Source organism: Harpia harpyja, chromosome 2 (assembly GCF_026419915.1).
Source record: "Harpia harpyja isolate bHarHar1 chromosome 2, bHarHar1 primary haplotype, whole genome shotgun sequence".
Taxonomy (NCBI): Eukaryota; Metazoa; Chordata; class Aves; order Accipitriformes; family Accipitridae; genus Harpia; species Harpia harpyja.
This window is the reverse complement of record NC_068941.1, coordinates 7,519,850-7,536,106: the sequence shown is the minus strand read 5'-3', so window position 1 is coordinate 7,536,106 and position 16,257 is coordinate 7,519,850. Positions and strand designations below refer to the sequence as shown.

General features: G+C 37.9%; 1 protein-coding gene across 1 annotated transcript; it reads left to right on the top strand.

Annotated features, from left to right (window-relative positions):
• The first annotated feature begins 3,562 nt into the window (after positions 1 to 3,562).
• Positions 3,563 to 8,533, top strand: IL21 (interleukin 21). The gene is made up of 5 exons (XM_052810540.1): positions 3,563 to 3,697; positions 3,824 to 3,859; positions 7,731 to 7,868; positions 8,312 to 8,399; positions 8,511 to 8,533. Exons 1-5 carry the CDS (start codon positions 3,563 to 3,565, stop codon positions 8,531 to 8,533), a joined length of 420 nt encoding a protein of 139 aa, XP_052666500.1.
• The last annotated feature ends 7,724 nt before the right edge of the window (positions 8,534 to 16,257 follow it).

Sequence of the window (16,257 nt, the reverse complement as noted above, 5' to 3'; positions counted from 1 at the left end):
TGAAGCTTGTCATGACTCAAACTCCTCAAAACAGTGCTCACCAGGCTTCAGCTTGGTTCAGTGGATTCAAAGCTGCCTTTGCCTGCCATTATATTTCTTTGTTCCCTAAAGCAACAGGATCTCACGACTGTCCAGGCTAGTAACATGCTGAGCCTTATGATTATCTCACTCTTTTGTTATTCAGATTTTATCTCCAGAAGCAGACCTGGTCGCTCCATGAAATCCATAATTATTACAAGTTTATGAAAAAAACCCAAAAGATGAAAATTAAGATGGCTGTTAGCTACACAGGTATGATTCTGCTACGGAGTTGTAGGGTCTCATTATGTGCGGCCATATAGACCAGAACCAGTACCTGGAAATGACTCCCAGAGTCATAGCTATATCCAGAATGCTGTTATGCATGCTCTTGTCTAGCAAATCACCAAGGACAAAGAAAAATGCAATGTTCATCTATAATAGGTGAAGTATTTCTAGTTGATATGATAAAATATTAAAGCCACCGTACAATGTGGCTGTACAATGACAGCAGCCAATGCCCTCTATGTTGTCCCTTCAAGTCCTGCATTTCTGAAAATATGCGGACAGTCACATCGTGCATTAGCTGAAGCTCTTGAGTGGTCCTGAAGTTGTCTGGTCAATGCAAACAATCTCCAGTGATCTCTTTGCATGAGTAACTGCCAACCACCTAATGAGGACAGAGCTAATAGAGTTGTACTCCACATCCAAGTGGAAAGCTTCCAACCTATCAACCACATAAAGATGAATACAATAAAGGCTGACAGGGCTAGCATGATCATCTACAGTAGCTGGGCTCCAAGGAGCTTCTCAAAAGAATTCACAGTTGAAATACTGACAATAAAAAGTAGCAGCAGAAATCATCACCAGCCTGCTCCTTGACTCTCAACACTTCCAACAGCATAGTCAAAAACTGGGTTGAGAATACAATGCACGTTCATCCAAGTTACTAGTCAATAGCCTACAGAGAAGATAAAGGTTCAGTTATGGTAAAGAGGAGCAGAGCTAAGAACCCAAGTTCTTCATGTAAAGAATACCACTATCAGAAATAATCTCTCCGCCCTCTCAGCAGCCTTACAGAGGTGTTGAACAACAGATTAAAAAAAAATTTTGCAAAACTTCACATGAATGGGATGGGGGGAAAGGGGGATAAAAATAAGTACTGGTCACCACATGGTTCCTTAAACAAAAGATGCTGCTGATTTCCATTAACGAGCCTTAGCTATAGATAAACACAACTTCTGAATAAAACCTATTGAGATACCCTCTACTTCACAGTCCAGCTGCGCTGTTTCTCTAAAATTATTTCAAGACATGCTCATCAAAATAAATAAATTAAAAAAAAATGATCATACTACCTTTTCTTGAAGAAATTAAATTTTAGACTGTGTGGTAGAAGAAAGTATTCTTTTTCTTACTTATTTCAGTTCTTATTTTTCAGGATTTCTGTTCTATCAGGTGTGATTAGCTATCCCTTTCACCAAGAGAGATTTTGTATGTGCATACATGACAGCGTGAGTGCGTTATGTATATCCACGCATCCACCTGTAAAATCTATTCCTTTAAGCTATCCATTTTCTAAAGATTAAAAATGTCTTAAGCACAAAACCAGCATACAGTAAATAATCACTTGTATACAGAAAACACTTGAGTATGCCAGACAGAGCTCTTATCAGCTTAAATGCTCATTTTGAAATGAACCACAAGAAACAGGTGATCCAACTTGACTACCCAGATTCACCCACCAGACAGAAGCATACAGGTGCATTTTATATGATGTCAGCATATTACACAGACTAGCATTCTAGACACCCAACTGAAGTCCAAACACTGTGTAGGTTTTGTAAAGCATCTCCAAAGCCATCTGAAATCTTCAGACTTCCAGAGGCAAAGATTTAATTTGAAAGACACTTGAGCATCTTTTTATTCACCACAGTGAAGGTGTCCAAGTGACTTTAATTGCCCTCTACTAATTCCACACAGGAACGTTTTAATGGTAATACCACAGTGTTGATAACCATTTAGTAATGATAATACATAAGAGCCATTTAAATCATTTTTTTCCTCCTTGTGAGGAAGTATGAGGAACATTGATTTTAAAATGAACTGATTCCTAGAGCTGGCAGTCCAGTAAGTCCCTAGTGCCTGCAGAGCACCTTACTAAGAACAGTGCAGCTCAGCGAGAGTGAGAGAAACTGGGCTTGGGCTGAAGGCAACTGAAAAAAAAAAAAAGGAGTATACTCAAGAAGAATACCTTTAAATACCTTTAACTTCAGTGGCAGTCATTTAGAAAGAAAGCAGCTGTGGAAGTCCCCATAAGAGAACATTCCTCACCAGCATTTGCTGGAAAAAAATCCCTTCGCTAATGCACATCTTTAAATATTAAATAAATTTCCTCAAAAGCAGCATATATACTTAATTACAACAGGCATCAGTTTTGAAGGAAATGCCAAGAGTCTGCCTTATTTCTTAATTCATATCATTCTGCTGGTTTTATTCTGGCTTTACATTTTTTCAAGTACGCACTTCTGTTTGGATTTCACACAAAACAAATGCACTTCTACATTCTCAAGAGAATTCTCAGGTCTCAGTATCACATCTCCTTTGAAGGGGTTGCATTAAATTGCGAAACTAACCTCAAGCCTAGCTGCTGCAGAATGTAATTGAATGTGTTTAGCTGCTACAAGCACTGGACCACCACTGCAAAGTGGTAGCGTCCCTTGGGACTCACCAGGATTCAGTCCCTGATCTTCCAATATCACTCCCATCTGGGGAACGGGCATGGTATGGGGATCCACCCCTCCCAGGGCAATGCATTTCCCTGCAACTTTCAGCCCCAGTGGACACACTCTCTACGATGCCGTTAAAATATCTGGTACTGGTCCCAAGTATACATAAAGCAAACTTCAGCTGGCTTAAGCGCTAAGACGAGCTTTTACTCACAGCTGTTGCAAAAACCAAGCTAAGAATATAAAAGTGGCAGTTCACAGACATCAGAGGGAACTAGCTAACAAACACCCCTTGGAGCCATAAAGAAAGTAGGATAAATACATTTAAGTTCTGAAAAGAAGTCCTGTCATATTTCTCCAGCATGGTACAGAAGAGCTTCAGGTGGATTGGAGAGATTCGTTGCTGTAAGAAACAGGAAAAAAATGCAGAATCTTTGTTTACCTACGTCTGTGGTTTCTAAGTACCTACTTTTTACTACGTTCATTTCTTGACTCAAAGTGAAAATGGGAATTCACCCTTTTCTCTTTTTTTCCTGTCCAATGTGCAGATGGGGCATATTTTTGCTCACTCCATCAATCCCTGCCCCCTACGCACAAACTTGCATACATGCATCTAGCCAGTGGAAAAGAAAAAAGGATTACTCATTAATCCATTCTACAAAGCTTTCCAAACTGAAATGGGTGGGTTTTACATCTCCAGCAAGGACCAATATATAGGTAGGTACGTAGCATACCTGAGCACAACTCAAACTGAAGTGTTCATCTTGAATAGAACAACTTTGCTCCTGGAACGTTTTAAAACAAAACTCATCAGTATGGAGAGGATGATTATTTTCTGTATGCTTTTCTTCTGTTCCAGTATGGCGCAGACTGCAGCTCCATACAAAATAGCAAAATACAAACAGCTTTTGAAGACAATTGACCTGTTAGAAACTGCAGTGAAAGATAAGGTAAGCAAAGTATTTGTTGTAATATTGAAGTTATTTTCAAGCATTATGCATTGCTTAGAATATATCTTGTGAGAGACATCACCTTCAAATGTTAAACTTTTCTAACTTAGATTTGTTTTATTGTAGGATGTTGAATTGCTGCATACACCAGAAAACCCTGCGGTGAGACTGCTTTAACATTTCTTTCTAATTACATCAATTTGATTTTCTACTGGTTTATTCCATTGACAAATAGCAGACATCTTCTTTTTCACATCTTTGACCTAGTAGTCTTAATGCAAGCTAGAGTGAGTAAGAAAATACTTTGATAAAAGTTCCTTATTTCTGGATTTTTAATGGCAGAAGTGTTTATATTATGCAATCTTAATTACTACTTTGTTATTGTGTGTGTATTCTAACACACCCACAGATTCAAATTCGTACGTACTCCATTTACTCAAGAAATGGTGCTAAGAGTAAGGATTCATACAAGATCCAGATAAGCAGCAGTGCTCTTGGGGATGCAGGTCGTGGGAGTGGAAGTGCCTCCAGCTGCCATGAGCTCCAGCCGCACTGGGAGCATTGCTGAGCTGAACCCAAAGGGACCCCACTTTCCCTCCCACTGAAGCTAAATGCCAAGAGTGGCACTGTAAGGCCGTATTACATAGCGCTTCCTCTCATATGTAGTCACACTGGTTTCTCAGAGACTATTCGCATGCAAGGGTTGCGCTATCAACAGGAAGATAGAACTGCATTCTGCAAGTATTCTCTTTGGATTATAACTAGCTAAAATTACAGGAACAGGTCCCTGCAAATCCTTCCTAATACAGATATTTATTTATACATTATTTAATGCTGATATTTTGCGTGTTCCAAGGTCAGGGACTTCTTATATGCAGTAAATTACACCAGTCACAGAAAGCCTGTGCATACTTCAAAGTGGCAGGATGCAGGATTTACCGTGAAATTAAATACCAATAATAGTAACAGCATGTCTTAAAAGTCTAGAAGCTAAATGCGTCCTGCTTTCTTTTGATAATCCCCAACATGAAACAAAGGTCTAGAGCTAGCTATGGCTAATCTAATGTTATACTTCTCCTGTTATTAGCTGTCTTAAATTTACCCGTAATGTTGATTTCTGAGTCCTGACAACTATTTCAGAAAGCAAACAATTTTGATTGACGTACAAAAATGATCATTAGGCATAGTTTTTTGAAAACCGCCTGGAGTGTAAAGCTATTTACTCAGGACTGTAAACTCTTGCAAAACAACGACAAGAAGAAAGGAAAACAACTCACCTCATTTCACACAGGTTTTGTTAGCCTCCTCCTAGGCTTTACAGTTGTTGCATTTTTTACTTGCCAAAAAAATAGAGAAGCATCACCAGAACAGATACATTCCTTCTCATTGCCAGAAACAACTGCAGTGCAAAAACCTAATGCACCCTAACTAATTGCTGGGGTTTTTTCATTAACACTCTTTCTAACTTGTGGTGTCAAAGTGAAAAGTAGATGATTAGCTGTCATTTTACTGCAGTGTTTGCCACTACCTCTGAAACAAAGCAAATACAACTAGTGACTAATTGCTTAATCAGGTTGGGTGTTTTTTTTTTTCTCTCTCAAAAACATGGTCACCTCAGGAAGGAAGACAACAGCTCATTTGCAGCTTAGGACTTTACAGTCTGATTCTGGGAGGTCCCAAGTACCTCCGCTGAAAACTAGAGGAGACAGAGAATTCACATATTTAGAAGGTACTAAGTTGATACAGGTTCAACCTCTGATGAAAAACTTGAAAGAAAAAATTAGTGTGCTAATCGTAATTATCAGCAGCAACCACATTAACAAACTTTTCATCCTACAGGGTGAAATTTACATCTACTGAATTGTCCAAATACTAAGATATGAATTACAGTGTGCTAGAGCTGCACTCAGGGTGATTAGGTGCAATCACACCCTAATGACTCTGGATTTAATAAAAAGTCTTTCATAGAACTGTATTTCAAATATCTAAGTATTTCTTCTGTGATAACCTGCTTATGCCAGATTTACATTTAGCCTTGAATATTCAGGAGGAAGGCTACCTTTTATAACATTCATAATTCAGTGGTTTATCACTATTTGTTTTGACTTCCTGGAGGTTCCTGTGAGTGGACTAAGTGTTAGCCCCAATTCAATCCTACGCAATTTCCTTGTACACTTAGCAATGAAATACCTTTTTTTTAACAAAAGGGAGGTAAGAAGTTTAAAAGCTCAGAGGGTATCAACTCTAGGGAAAATATGCTGAGCCTAAAAAAGTAGTCTTAAGACTGAAGTGATGCAAGACCAGAGGGAAAATAAGATTTATTGCTGGTGATTGACATTGCAGATGGAGCTAGTGACACAATGCTGATTTACATCGGATCAGCATCTAACCCCACTGATCGCTAATTCAGGAAGTGAGGGCTTTTCAGGCTAATCTGTAAAGGTAGTTTCAGTCAGATGTAGAGTATTGCCGCAAATTGCCTCTGATACAAATATTTTACATTTGCCTAGGCCCCCTCTTGACATTACCAGTGGTCTATGCTTTTCAAGCTCTTCATCAAAGTGCCTAACCCATCACAACATACTGAAAACCACAATCCTTGTGGTCCTCTGACTGTGGGCCTGCCTACAGCTAACTGTTAACTCAGCAAAAAAAAAAAAAAAGGCAGCATATATGAGAAATGCTGGTTTCTCAGCTCATCACGGATGAGGCAGAAAATGTTTTCAGTTTCAGCTGGAAAATTGATCTCTTTAAAAACGAGTGTTTTTTTTCCAGTAAGCAAGACTGGTTACGGTAAGAAGCTTGAAACAAACATAAATGTGTGGTTTTTAAGGAAAATAAAATGTTATATCTAACCAATATAAAATGTTGCTATTAAAATTTGCTGTAAGCAACATACATGAAGGTTGCCTTGTCCTTGCCAAAGCAGCGAACTGCAGCGGCATCTAATAAACCAGATGAGATTCAGCTTCGGTGGCAGTTGGCATGCAAAACAGGGATGATGGCTTTGGAGCCTTTCTAATATGTGTAATCAGCAGTTCTAAACGTTTCCTTCTTCGGAAAACAGAAAGCGAGTTACAAATTGGCTTCAGTAAACATTGTTTTTCTTTCTCTATTGACTATACGTTAGTTTTGGTGATATTTTCCATAGCTGCGTGCCTAGCGAATGAAAACAGCCACTACGCAGAAAAGGAGATTCTGGAGAGCTTGTAGTCTTTCTGTTAGCATCAGTAAAATTAATATGCAGCTGCACCATGAAAGGAAAACAGCAGGTTGCTTTAATTCCAGATAAGCAGCAGCAACAGAAAATTTATATCATCTGAATAGATGGCTTCTTTTTCAATTTATGTATAGATGATGCTTACTTTCCTTGACTTAGGTTTAACGTGCACCTGAATTTAAAGCAACACAGTACGACAATTCAAGCCAGGAGCCTGGCTCCTTATCCTGCCTCTCCTCCTCAATCCCTCTTAGCCCTTTAGTAATGTAACTAACTAACTTCACCTTCATTGCCCACGCTATCAAGTGAGAACATTTCACTAGTATTTGAAAATACGCAGTTCTACATCAATTCTAAGTATAATTATTAAGTAGGTAATATTAGAAAGGGCACAATTAGGAACAAAAAAGTATATTCCCACATGTAGCACTGAGGAACAGTCCAGAGTGATATTAATTTTTTTTTTAATAGCAAAATACTCATACCTGTGCTTGTGAAAACTGACTACATGTAACATGATCTACTCTTCAGTAGCATTTTCTTTCAATTGCTGTCATGATTAATATCCAAGTGGATATTTTAGGCATTTATTTTATGAGGAAATACTTAAGTAATTATCAAAGAACAGGCAGAGTAAAGGTTAAAGTTCTCTTGCATATCTAAAACTAACAACAACAACAACAAAGAGTACAGCTGAATCTTCTCAGTTAATATCCTGGATACTTACTTTTGCACGTGGACCACAACCTAACAGATGCAGGAAAAAGTGCTGCAACATCCGTTTTAAAACTGTTCCTTCTTTTCCTGCCCTAGGACGGATGCCTGTTCACAGCCGTGACCTGCTTCCAGAAAGGCATACTGAAATTACAACCAGAAAACAGCCAAGTGAATTCTACATTCACCCAAACTGTTAAAGTCTTGAAAAGATTCACCTTGATCAACCCTAGAAAGGTAGGATTTCCTCACAATGCTCATAATCATGATCACTGCTCCTTATTTTCTATAGCAGACACCACCTGCAATGGCAGAATTTCAGAAAGCAAACTTCTTAGAAAAACTGATCTGCCTTTCATTACTTCGGAAATTAAAAACGTCCAATTTTCTGTACTTTTTGGAAAGGCGTTCACTCTGATCCTAGCAGTCAATTACATGTATGCACTTGGCAACCATGCAACGTGCCAGACGAAAGGACAAGGTGTTACTGAAAAAAATGTGAACAAAAAGTGTTGTTACTGTATTTTTTCCCTTTCTGAAACAGCCTGTGTCTCAGCTTTTCCATTTATAAAAGGTTTTGATTACAACCCTCTTGATTTTTCAGTGAGAAAGCTCAAAGTATTATTTATGATTCTGATGTGCTGTTTAGAAGTAGCATAATTTTCTTTATCTTTCAGCAGTGTGAGTCTTCATGTGAATCTTATGAGAAAAAAACCCCCAAAGAGTTTTTGAAGAGCTTAGCAAAACTGATCAAAAAGGTAATCAGAATTGATTCCTCCTGGGTGCTTTTTGACATTTTGCAAACAATTAGATATCCTAATTTTACGCTATTTCTAACAATGCGTTGTTTTTACAGTTAATCAAGGACTAATCTAGGACACACCACAGCTGAAGGCTACTGAAAATCTACTATTTAAAGCAGACACTATGTTATTTAAGACAACGTGAAAAATGTAAATATCTTCCATTGCTACTATGCTGTGCTCTGTGTGTGGTAAGTGAAAGCCTCTTCCAAAATATTAAGGAGTCTTACTTGGATGGCTGTACATAAGATGGATGCTGTTTTGAAAGTGATCCTCGCCTCACCTTACAGTGAAAATTAAATTGTAATTTCACAAAAATAGGCTCTCTTAAGGGACTTAACTATCACCTTCTGCTGAACTAGAAATACATGAGATGGCTACTCCTTATTCTTGCTTTGATCTTAAATGAATCTCATACAGGATGTCTGAAACTTTTTAAAGAAAATGAACAAAAAAAATTATCAGAGGCTTTGAAACCTCGGAAGTTGTCTACTTGGACCGATTTCCTTATCTGCAATAATACCACACACACAATTTTATTTGTAAGTTTTTAGACTGTATCTTAGCTAACTATGGAAAAATATCCCACATTTAACTGTCTTATGAATACTGGAAAAACATTTACAGATCATACTGTATGGCATGGGTCTGACCTGTGTCCATCTTGAAGTTAATGGCACATTTGCCATGGGTTTCAATAGGGAGAGGAGTAACCCACATGCTCTAAGTGGAGATACAGGATTCTGTGGCGAAAAACACACTTCAGAAGACGGAATTCCACCTAGACTCCCTCAACTTAATGTGATAAATACAGCAGAGGCATGACTGACTGGTACGATCAGCCACTGCAAACTGTCCAACAAATGCAGTAACTGATGATTATTCACAGTGAAGCAGCTCAAATGCATACTGCTCTCTCAGAAGACAGTATTTTACACTCATATTCATGTACCGGTAACACTATTCCTTCTCTCTACTCGATTCATTTTAACGGTTTAAGTTTCAATTGCAATTTTTTTTTTTAAAATCAGTCAAGTTTTTTGTTATGTGGAAACCTGCCTGTAGAGCTTCTGAGTCCTGAACATTTCTGTGGAACTATAGCCAGAGATAGCATTGAAACTTTTAGAATAAAAGTGAGTATCATAGCACTTAAAACTAGTTTTTAGCAGCTTAATTACAAACCATCATATTCTGCTTGCAATGATTCTGTACCTCTAGACTCTTCCATTTGAGAAGTAACTGTTAATTTACCCCCAAACAGATATTAGCCCCATACGAGGACACTGATCTTAGAAGAGAGTGTAAAATCTTCCAGTAAAAATTAATCTTCCATCTAATTTTCTCTCTACTTAGTAGAAATGTGGTATAGAGAGGAAACTGGAAAACTACATCTAGTGTTCCGATGGAAAATGACAAGCTTAGTTACCTCAAAAAATAATGAGGTAGTATTAAAAATATTTCCATTCCTACCAATGTCGGCCTAAAGGAAAACTAATACAAAAAGCTTTTTTTCCTCCGCATTTTCGCTGTCCTGAAATGTGAACCTCCTCAAAAACATATGTCAGAGGAGGAAGGAAGATCCTCAGGGCAACAATGAACCCAGCTTCCACCGTGAACTCCCCTTCTTTCTAGTGATGACCATTTTGATTTAGATAGTCTTTTTTTTCTTTTTTTTTTCTGTTTAAAAACCGCTTTTCCTCTGAGTAATGTTCTATCTCATACCTCAATGTTTCCACATTACTGCATGAGAATTAACATTATAAACATGAACTACCACTCATATGTAAGTAATCAAGCTACTAAATTTAAATGGTGTTCTGCACCTTTTATCCCTGTTTCTCTGACTCTGCTACCCATAAAGTCTCCTGATCACCAATTGGTAAGCAATATGCAAAGCTGCTGCTGTGACTGCAATGGATTTTAAAGTTACAGAACTAGAGAAAGTTAGGGTAAAACCTAATCTCAGATTTGATAAAAACAACTGGGAAAATATTAAAGCAAGTCCTGCAATCGCAGAGTACCTGCTGATGTTTCCACAATGTTACATTTAAATTTTTACGGAGGAGTTAATTGAATGCCTTTATCATGAACTAAGTGCTTTTTTTGGTGACTCCAAGGCAGCCAACCAATAAACCAGCACTCTTCATTCACTTCCACGGGATATTTGCATGTGCAGAGTTTTAGGGAAAGAGCTTTATTTTTGTACAAAGAATACAGTATGTATTTTTTTATTTGTAAATGTCTTTTCCAGTAATTCACTAAGTGCATTCAAACCAATATTCTAAAAGAGCCTCTTATAATTCCTGTTGCACAGATGAAATGTGATTAGCATGCCCTAACGAAAAGAACATTGTACATTATATATTTATTAGTAATCATTATAAAGCATTGAGAAGCAACTTTTGTACCTGGGATGGATATTTTACGACAGAAAAGCAATTTCCTACCAGAATGTCATAAGCTAACTAGTTACTCCTGCCTACACTGGAACAATTTCTGGGTTTTGTAGACAAGGCAGCATGTAATGCAGTACGTAATGTAGCTGTTTCTGTTTAGAGACTTGCTCAAACTGTTTTTGAATTATGGATCTTATCACACCAAGCATAGCGCTAAAGGGTTTTTTTGTTGTTGTTTTAAATGTAATATGCTCATTTGTTAATTGAGGCTATTTCTTGTACCTGCAGAACATTTAATTCAAAACGGTCATTCATAGGATTCAAAAAACTAGTGAGAAACTGTAACAAATGTAACTTAGAGGGTTAATTGTTCTGAGATCTTGCAGGAAACTGTATTTATTGGACAATCCAGTCCAGGTATGTGTGGAGAATAATAATCACAAAATTATCACAGCTCATTTTAGTTAACACCACGCTTCTGGGCAGTGTTAGCACAATCACTGTGGGCAACTTTGTACACTTCAAATACACTTCCGACTTACACAATGCTGAGACTTCCTGCTAACTCTTTGATTTGTCAGAGTTACGAAAGGTTAAGTGCATTATTTGGGGTGTGTTATTTGAACCCCAAATGAAGAACAGGAAATCAGTAAGGACAGATCCGTCTTCAAGAAGACATCATCTTGTTCTTCGACACCGTCCTCAGGAGAAAAAATGAAGATGCCTCAGAAGGGACTTGTGACCCTAGGAAGAACTAGTTATCACAATTCCAGATGTGTACACAATCTTGACTTATTGTTATTTGTAAGATGAACTCTCTTTGTACTAACTGCACTCTCTGCAGAAACAACGTATGTTTCATTAACTCAGTACATAGAGTAAGCCATAAAACTCATTACCTCCCAGGGAGGTTTTACAATGTATTTATGATTTTGGTCATAAGTGTCCTTTGCAGGCACTTCAAGATGTGTTTTAGCATGTATATATAATTCTGTATATTATTTACTTTTCCTGAGAAGATTCTTTATTTTTATACCAATTGACTCATCTAATTTAATTATTTATTTCATTTCTGTGAATGGAATGTTCATACTAAGGACTATGTGGTCTGATTTATTTATATGCCTGTGATATTAAATAATTTTAGCTAATACGATTTTCTCTTGTTCTTTAAAAACTTCTGACCATTCCTACCCTGACAGTGGCCCATAAGACCCCTCAGTGAACTTTACTAGCGTGCACTGTCATAGATTTTGCCAGATCAGATCAGGGACATGGTATACAAAGTTTATCTTCCCCCGCTCTTATATAACCGTTAAGAAGGTGGTGTTAATTTTTTATTGTTCCCATCTCATTTGAAAATCTTTTAAAAAATAGGCTTTTCAAGCTTAATAAATTCCTTTTGGCAACTGAACCTCACAGCAAGTTCAATCACGTCACCTAGACTTCTTTAGACTGACATGAACAAAAATCAGGTAACTTCATGGTTTGAGTCTACACAGAATAAAGTCAAACACCTGAAAACGTAACTCTAGAAGTAACAATTATCCAGTCTGTTTTTCACTGTTCTCTCTCCTCATCTTACTTTTCTCTAGCTTTGAAATATCAATCCTCTTTCACATCCCAATTTGATAGGATGTTTTGAAGTTCTCAAAAAATGAGTATTTTTAGCTATTATACTTTATAAGGGTAGCTGTGTTTTATCTTTTATAAAAATGCCTTTTCCCTACAATGTAACAAAAATGGACTTTGTTCCAACAAACAACGACAAAGCTCTAACAAAAACAAAGACTGAACAGTTGAACAGCTATTCCATCTCTTTTCATCTGTTCAGAAAACACTGACTCAAATAGTATCTCCTTCCATTATGTTTCCTGTCACCACACATCTGCATCTGTTGGGCCTGATTTTCGTAAAAAAAGAAAAAAAAAAAATCCTTCAAAAATAAATAAAAACAAGTTGGAAGTCTCATAAAACACTGGAGTCTTCAGGCATAAACTGCTCCAACATCCAGGACAGAGGCCAATGTGAAGGACAATGCTGCTATGATCTCTCTCCTAGAAGACAAGCAGTTCTGCTCCATCCAATAGGTATTTTCCTCTCCAAAAAAGAGCCATCAGACTGACTCCCAAGGAGCTGGATGTGCCAGCTGCCTCCTGTTGGCTCCCAAATAGTTCAGTGGTGGTGAACACCTGAATTTGCAGCCTACATCACCCTGTAAAAGTGCCAGGAGGGAAGAGTAAAACAATAGGGTCTAATCCAAGCAATTCCTCCTATCTTGGCACACAAGAAACCAGTGGGAGTCAGGTGTGCTGGGATTCACCCAGAGTTAACTATCAGTCAAATCTGAGCCATCCGTCCACTCAATGAAGAGACGCAGACATACTCAGGAACAACTCAACCCACTCCAAACTAGGTATGTAATATAGGTGACTGGAAAAAAGCATAGGAGATAGTTCTCACTCAGATAACTACATATTTGATGCCTATTACTAGATAAGATGAATCTCACTCAAACTACCTAGGATTTAGATGCAAACTAAAATGTTCAGGAAACTTTCTGTGGCTGATGCAGTGTCTCCAGGCACGTATTTGCTAAATACACTACAACCTCTCTTTCCTGCTATAACATATTTAGTTTTGCACATACACAATGCTTTTATTTCTTATTTGCATCTTTCAGTATGTCTACCTACAGCTACAATCACATTAGAAAATACAGGAAGGAGAATACTTGCGGTAGACATTTCTTTGCTTTTAAAATCTCAGGAAACTAAAAAATAAATGCAGATCAAATATGTAAGTATGATTTCAGAAATATTGTTAGTGGCTGATCTAACAGTGTCTCTGCTGTGGGCAACTCACAGTGTGCAAATATCTTGACACTGCATTGTGGGAAACAAATAGACCCTGAAGCCCTGTGGCCAGGCTACTTTGTCTTCCTAAGTACATGGTTCATGGTGTAGACATATTCTTGTAACTTCAATTGTAATCCTATAGACCTCAAAGAACCTGCAATAGATCACACAGAAGCTTTAACAGAAGGCTTTAGGCTTCTGGTACGTTCAGAAGTACTTGCTGCAGCACAGCACACAATGCAGGTTGTGCATTGTATGGCTATGTGCTGGTGCAATAGAGAACAACAGAGCCCCCCAAACCAAGGAAAACTGTGCTGATGCTAGAACAACTCAACTATTTAACTCTGCTGAGAAGTCTAGGCACAACTTTGCCCAAATTGACCTAGATATCTATACAGATATCCCTTTCAGAACCCTTTCAGAGTTAGAACATCTCAAATATGTTGGTTTGTACTGCATAGAAATGCTATGCTCTTTCTCTCAATTTTTTTTTTTTTTTTACAACCCCTGCATATTGTCCCAACAGCTGTGGGGGTGGGGAACAAAACAAAATTGTCCTATAGTGTTCTTTACTTTGCACTTGTGCTTATGATCCATGTTGTAAAAGGAGCAAAGGTGAAAGAGAACATTTCCTATTCAAACATCTTCTCTGTCTAAGCTAATGATCTGAATTGCTGTACTGCCACCTGTTGATAATTGCACGGAAATTCAAAACAGTTCCAGATACAAAATAGGTAAGCTGGGGGGGGGGGGAAATCATTCTCATGACAGTTTGCATTGAGATGCACTACAGAGATAATAACTAAGTTCTTTACTCCCCATTTAGTTTTCCCTTTTCTTGCTTACACAGCTGAAGACTTCCCAATATTCTCTTCTTGTCCAATCGTGTTACTGCTGTAACATCATGAAGTGTTATGTTTCAAAAACCCAGAATGAAGGCACCTGAAAAAATACTCAAAAAACTTTCTATTTTCTAGGCTCCAGAGATGTTAAGAACCCAAAAGACAGGGCATTACTCATACAGAATAATTTGTTTATTTCTGATAGAAGCTTTGTTTCTCTGTTCTCGTATCTCACTTTTCTACCTATTTATGTATCGCAGGACTCCATCACTTCAGCATCTTTCTTGCATTTTCTACCACTCTTGAACAGACTGAAGTATCAGAAACAACTTACAGAGGATGAAGGGTTTACATGGTAGCTAAAACTTCTGAAGGAATTAGAGAGGATGAAGATTGAAAGTATGGCAATATGGAGTCACTCAGAAAATTAAAAGTTAGTTTAAAATTAAGATAAAACACACTATCTATATACAGATGTTCTGAGGCTAAGTTAAGGTCTCCATTTTCTTTTGGACAAGAGCATCTTCACTGGGTTTAATACAGTTTAGCTTGTATACATTGATTTCACAGCATTAGCTGGCTTATTTTTCCAAAGAATCACCTTCAAAATAGAACTGGATCAAACCTGGCTCACAGGTCACGGTACTTGGTGTTTATCCTGACATTGGCTTGTAGCCCCAAGAAGTAAAGAAGTTCGCAGTGAAGCTGACAAGGATAGCAGCTACTGGTAGCATTGCCCTTGGGCAGTAACGCTCCTGGGTATAACAAAATACCATGATAAGAATCTTTAATGAATACCCCCAGAACTTCTTCTGGAGCAACACTGATTATGACAAAGGTTTACATACTGTGGCAAAAGAATACAGATGGAGTCCTCAAAACTCATTGCTGGTACCAACTTGCCAACAGATAACAATTTATCTGTACAATCAACTGAGATCATCCAGAACATCTCTCCATATCATCTGTATATGGAACTTAAGACAATCCTCCTAAATCAGGGACTTGATATGGTATGCAGTGAATACAATCCCTGTTCTTATTGCTGTCATAAGAAGGGAATAAGACTCCTACTTCTGAATGTACATAAACACCAAATATTCACCACACGCTGCCTTTAGGCACCTTGCCATATTTATGTCCAGCAACGCTCCCTGTGATTGCTTGCTCAAATACAGCAGCATAGTGATGTTTTCTGTTCTCTGTTCTTAATTCCTAACATTTAACTTGCTTTTCTGAGCACTCCTGAGCCATGAGTTCACAATTTTGTGCAAGTATCATGTTACCCAAAAGTGTCATTCATGTGCGGTTATGTCCAACTTGGAGCTCACTGTTTTACACGTTAAGTTAGGATTTCCCCTGCACAGACACATAGACATGACTTTAGCTCTATCAACACTGAATTTCACCACTCTCTTGTCCAGTCAGTCTTGCAAGGTTTTTCCAGAGCTTCTTATGCTCTGCCCTTGTCCTCACTGCCCTACCATCAGCAAACTTTCCCAAGGTAATCTCTATTACAAGAATTGCATCACAATCAGTTCTGTCTTCTGTTTGTTATCTTTCAACCAATTAGTTTCCCATGCAATGACCTCGTATTAAGTCTACTGATGCCTAGAGTTACTGTCCTTCAGGGAAAGACTTTGTCAGTTTTGGAAAACCACATGACTATGGAAGTCAGATCACCTTTACCCATATGACTCTTAATCCTTTCAAAGATTTCCAACATA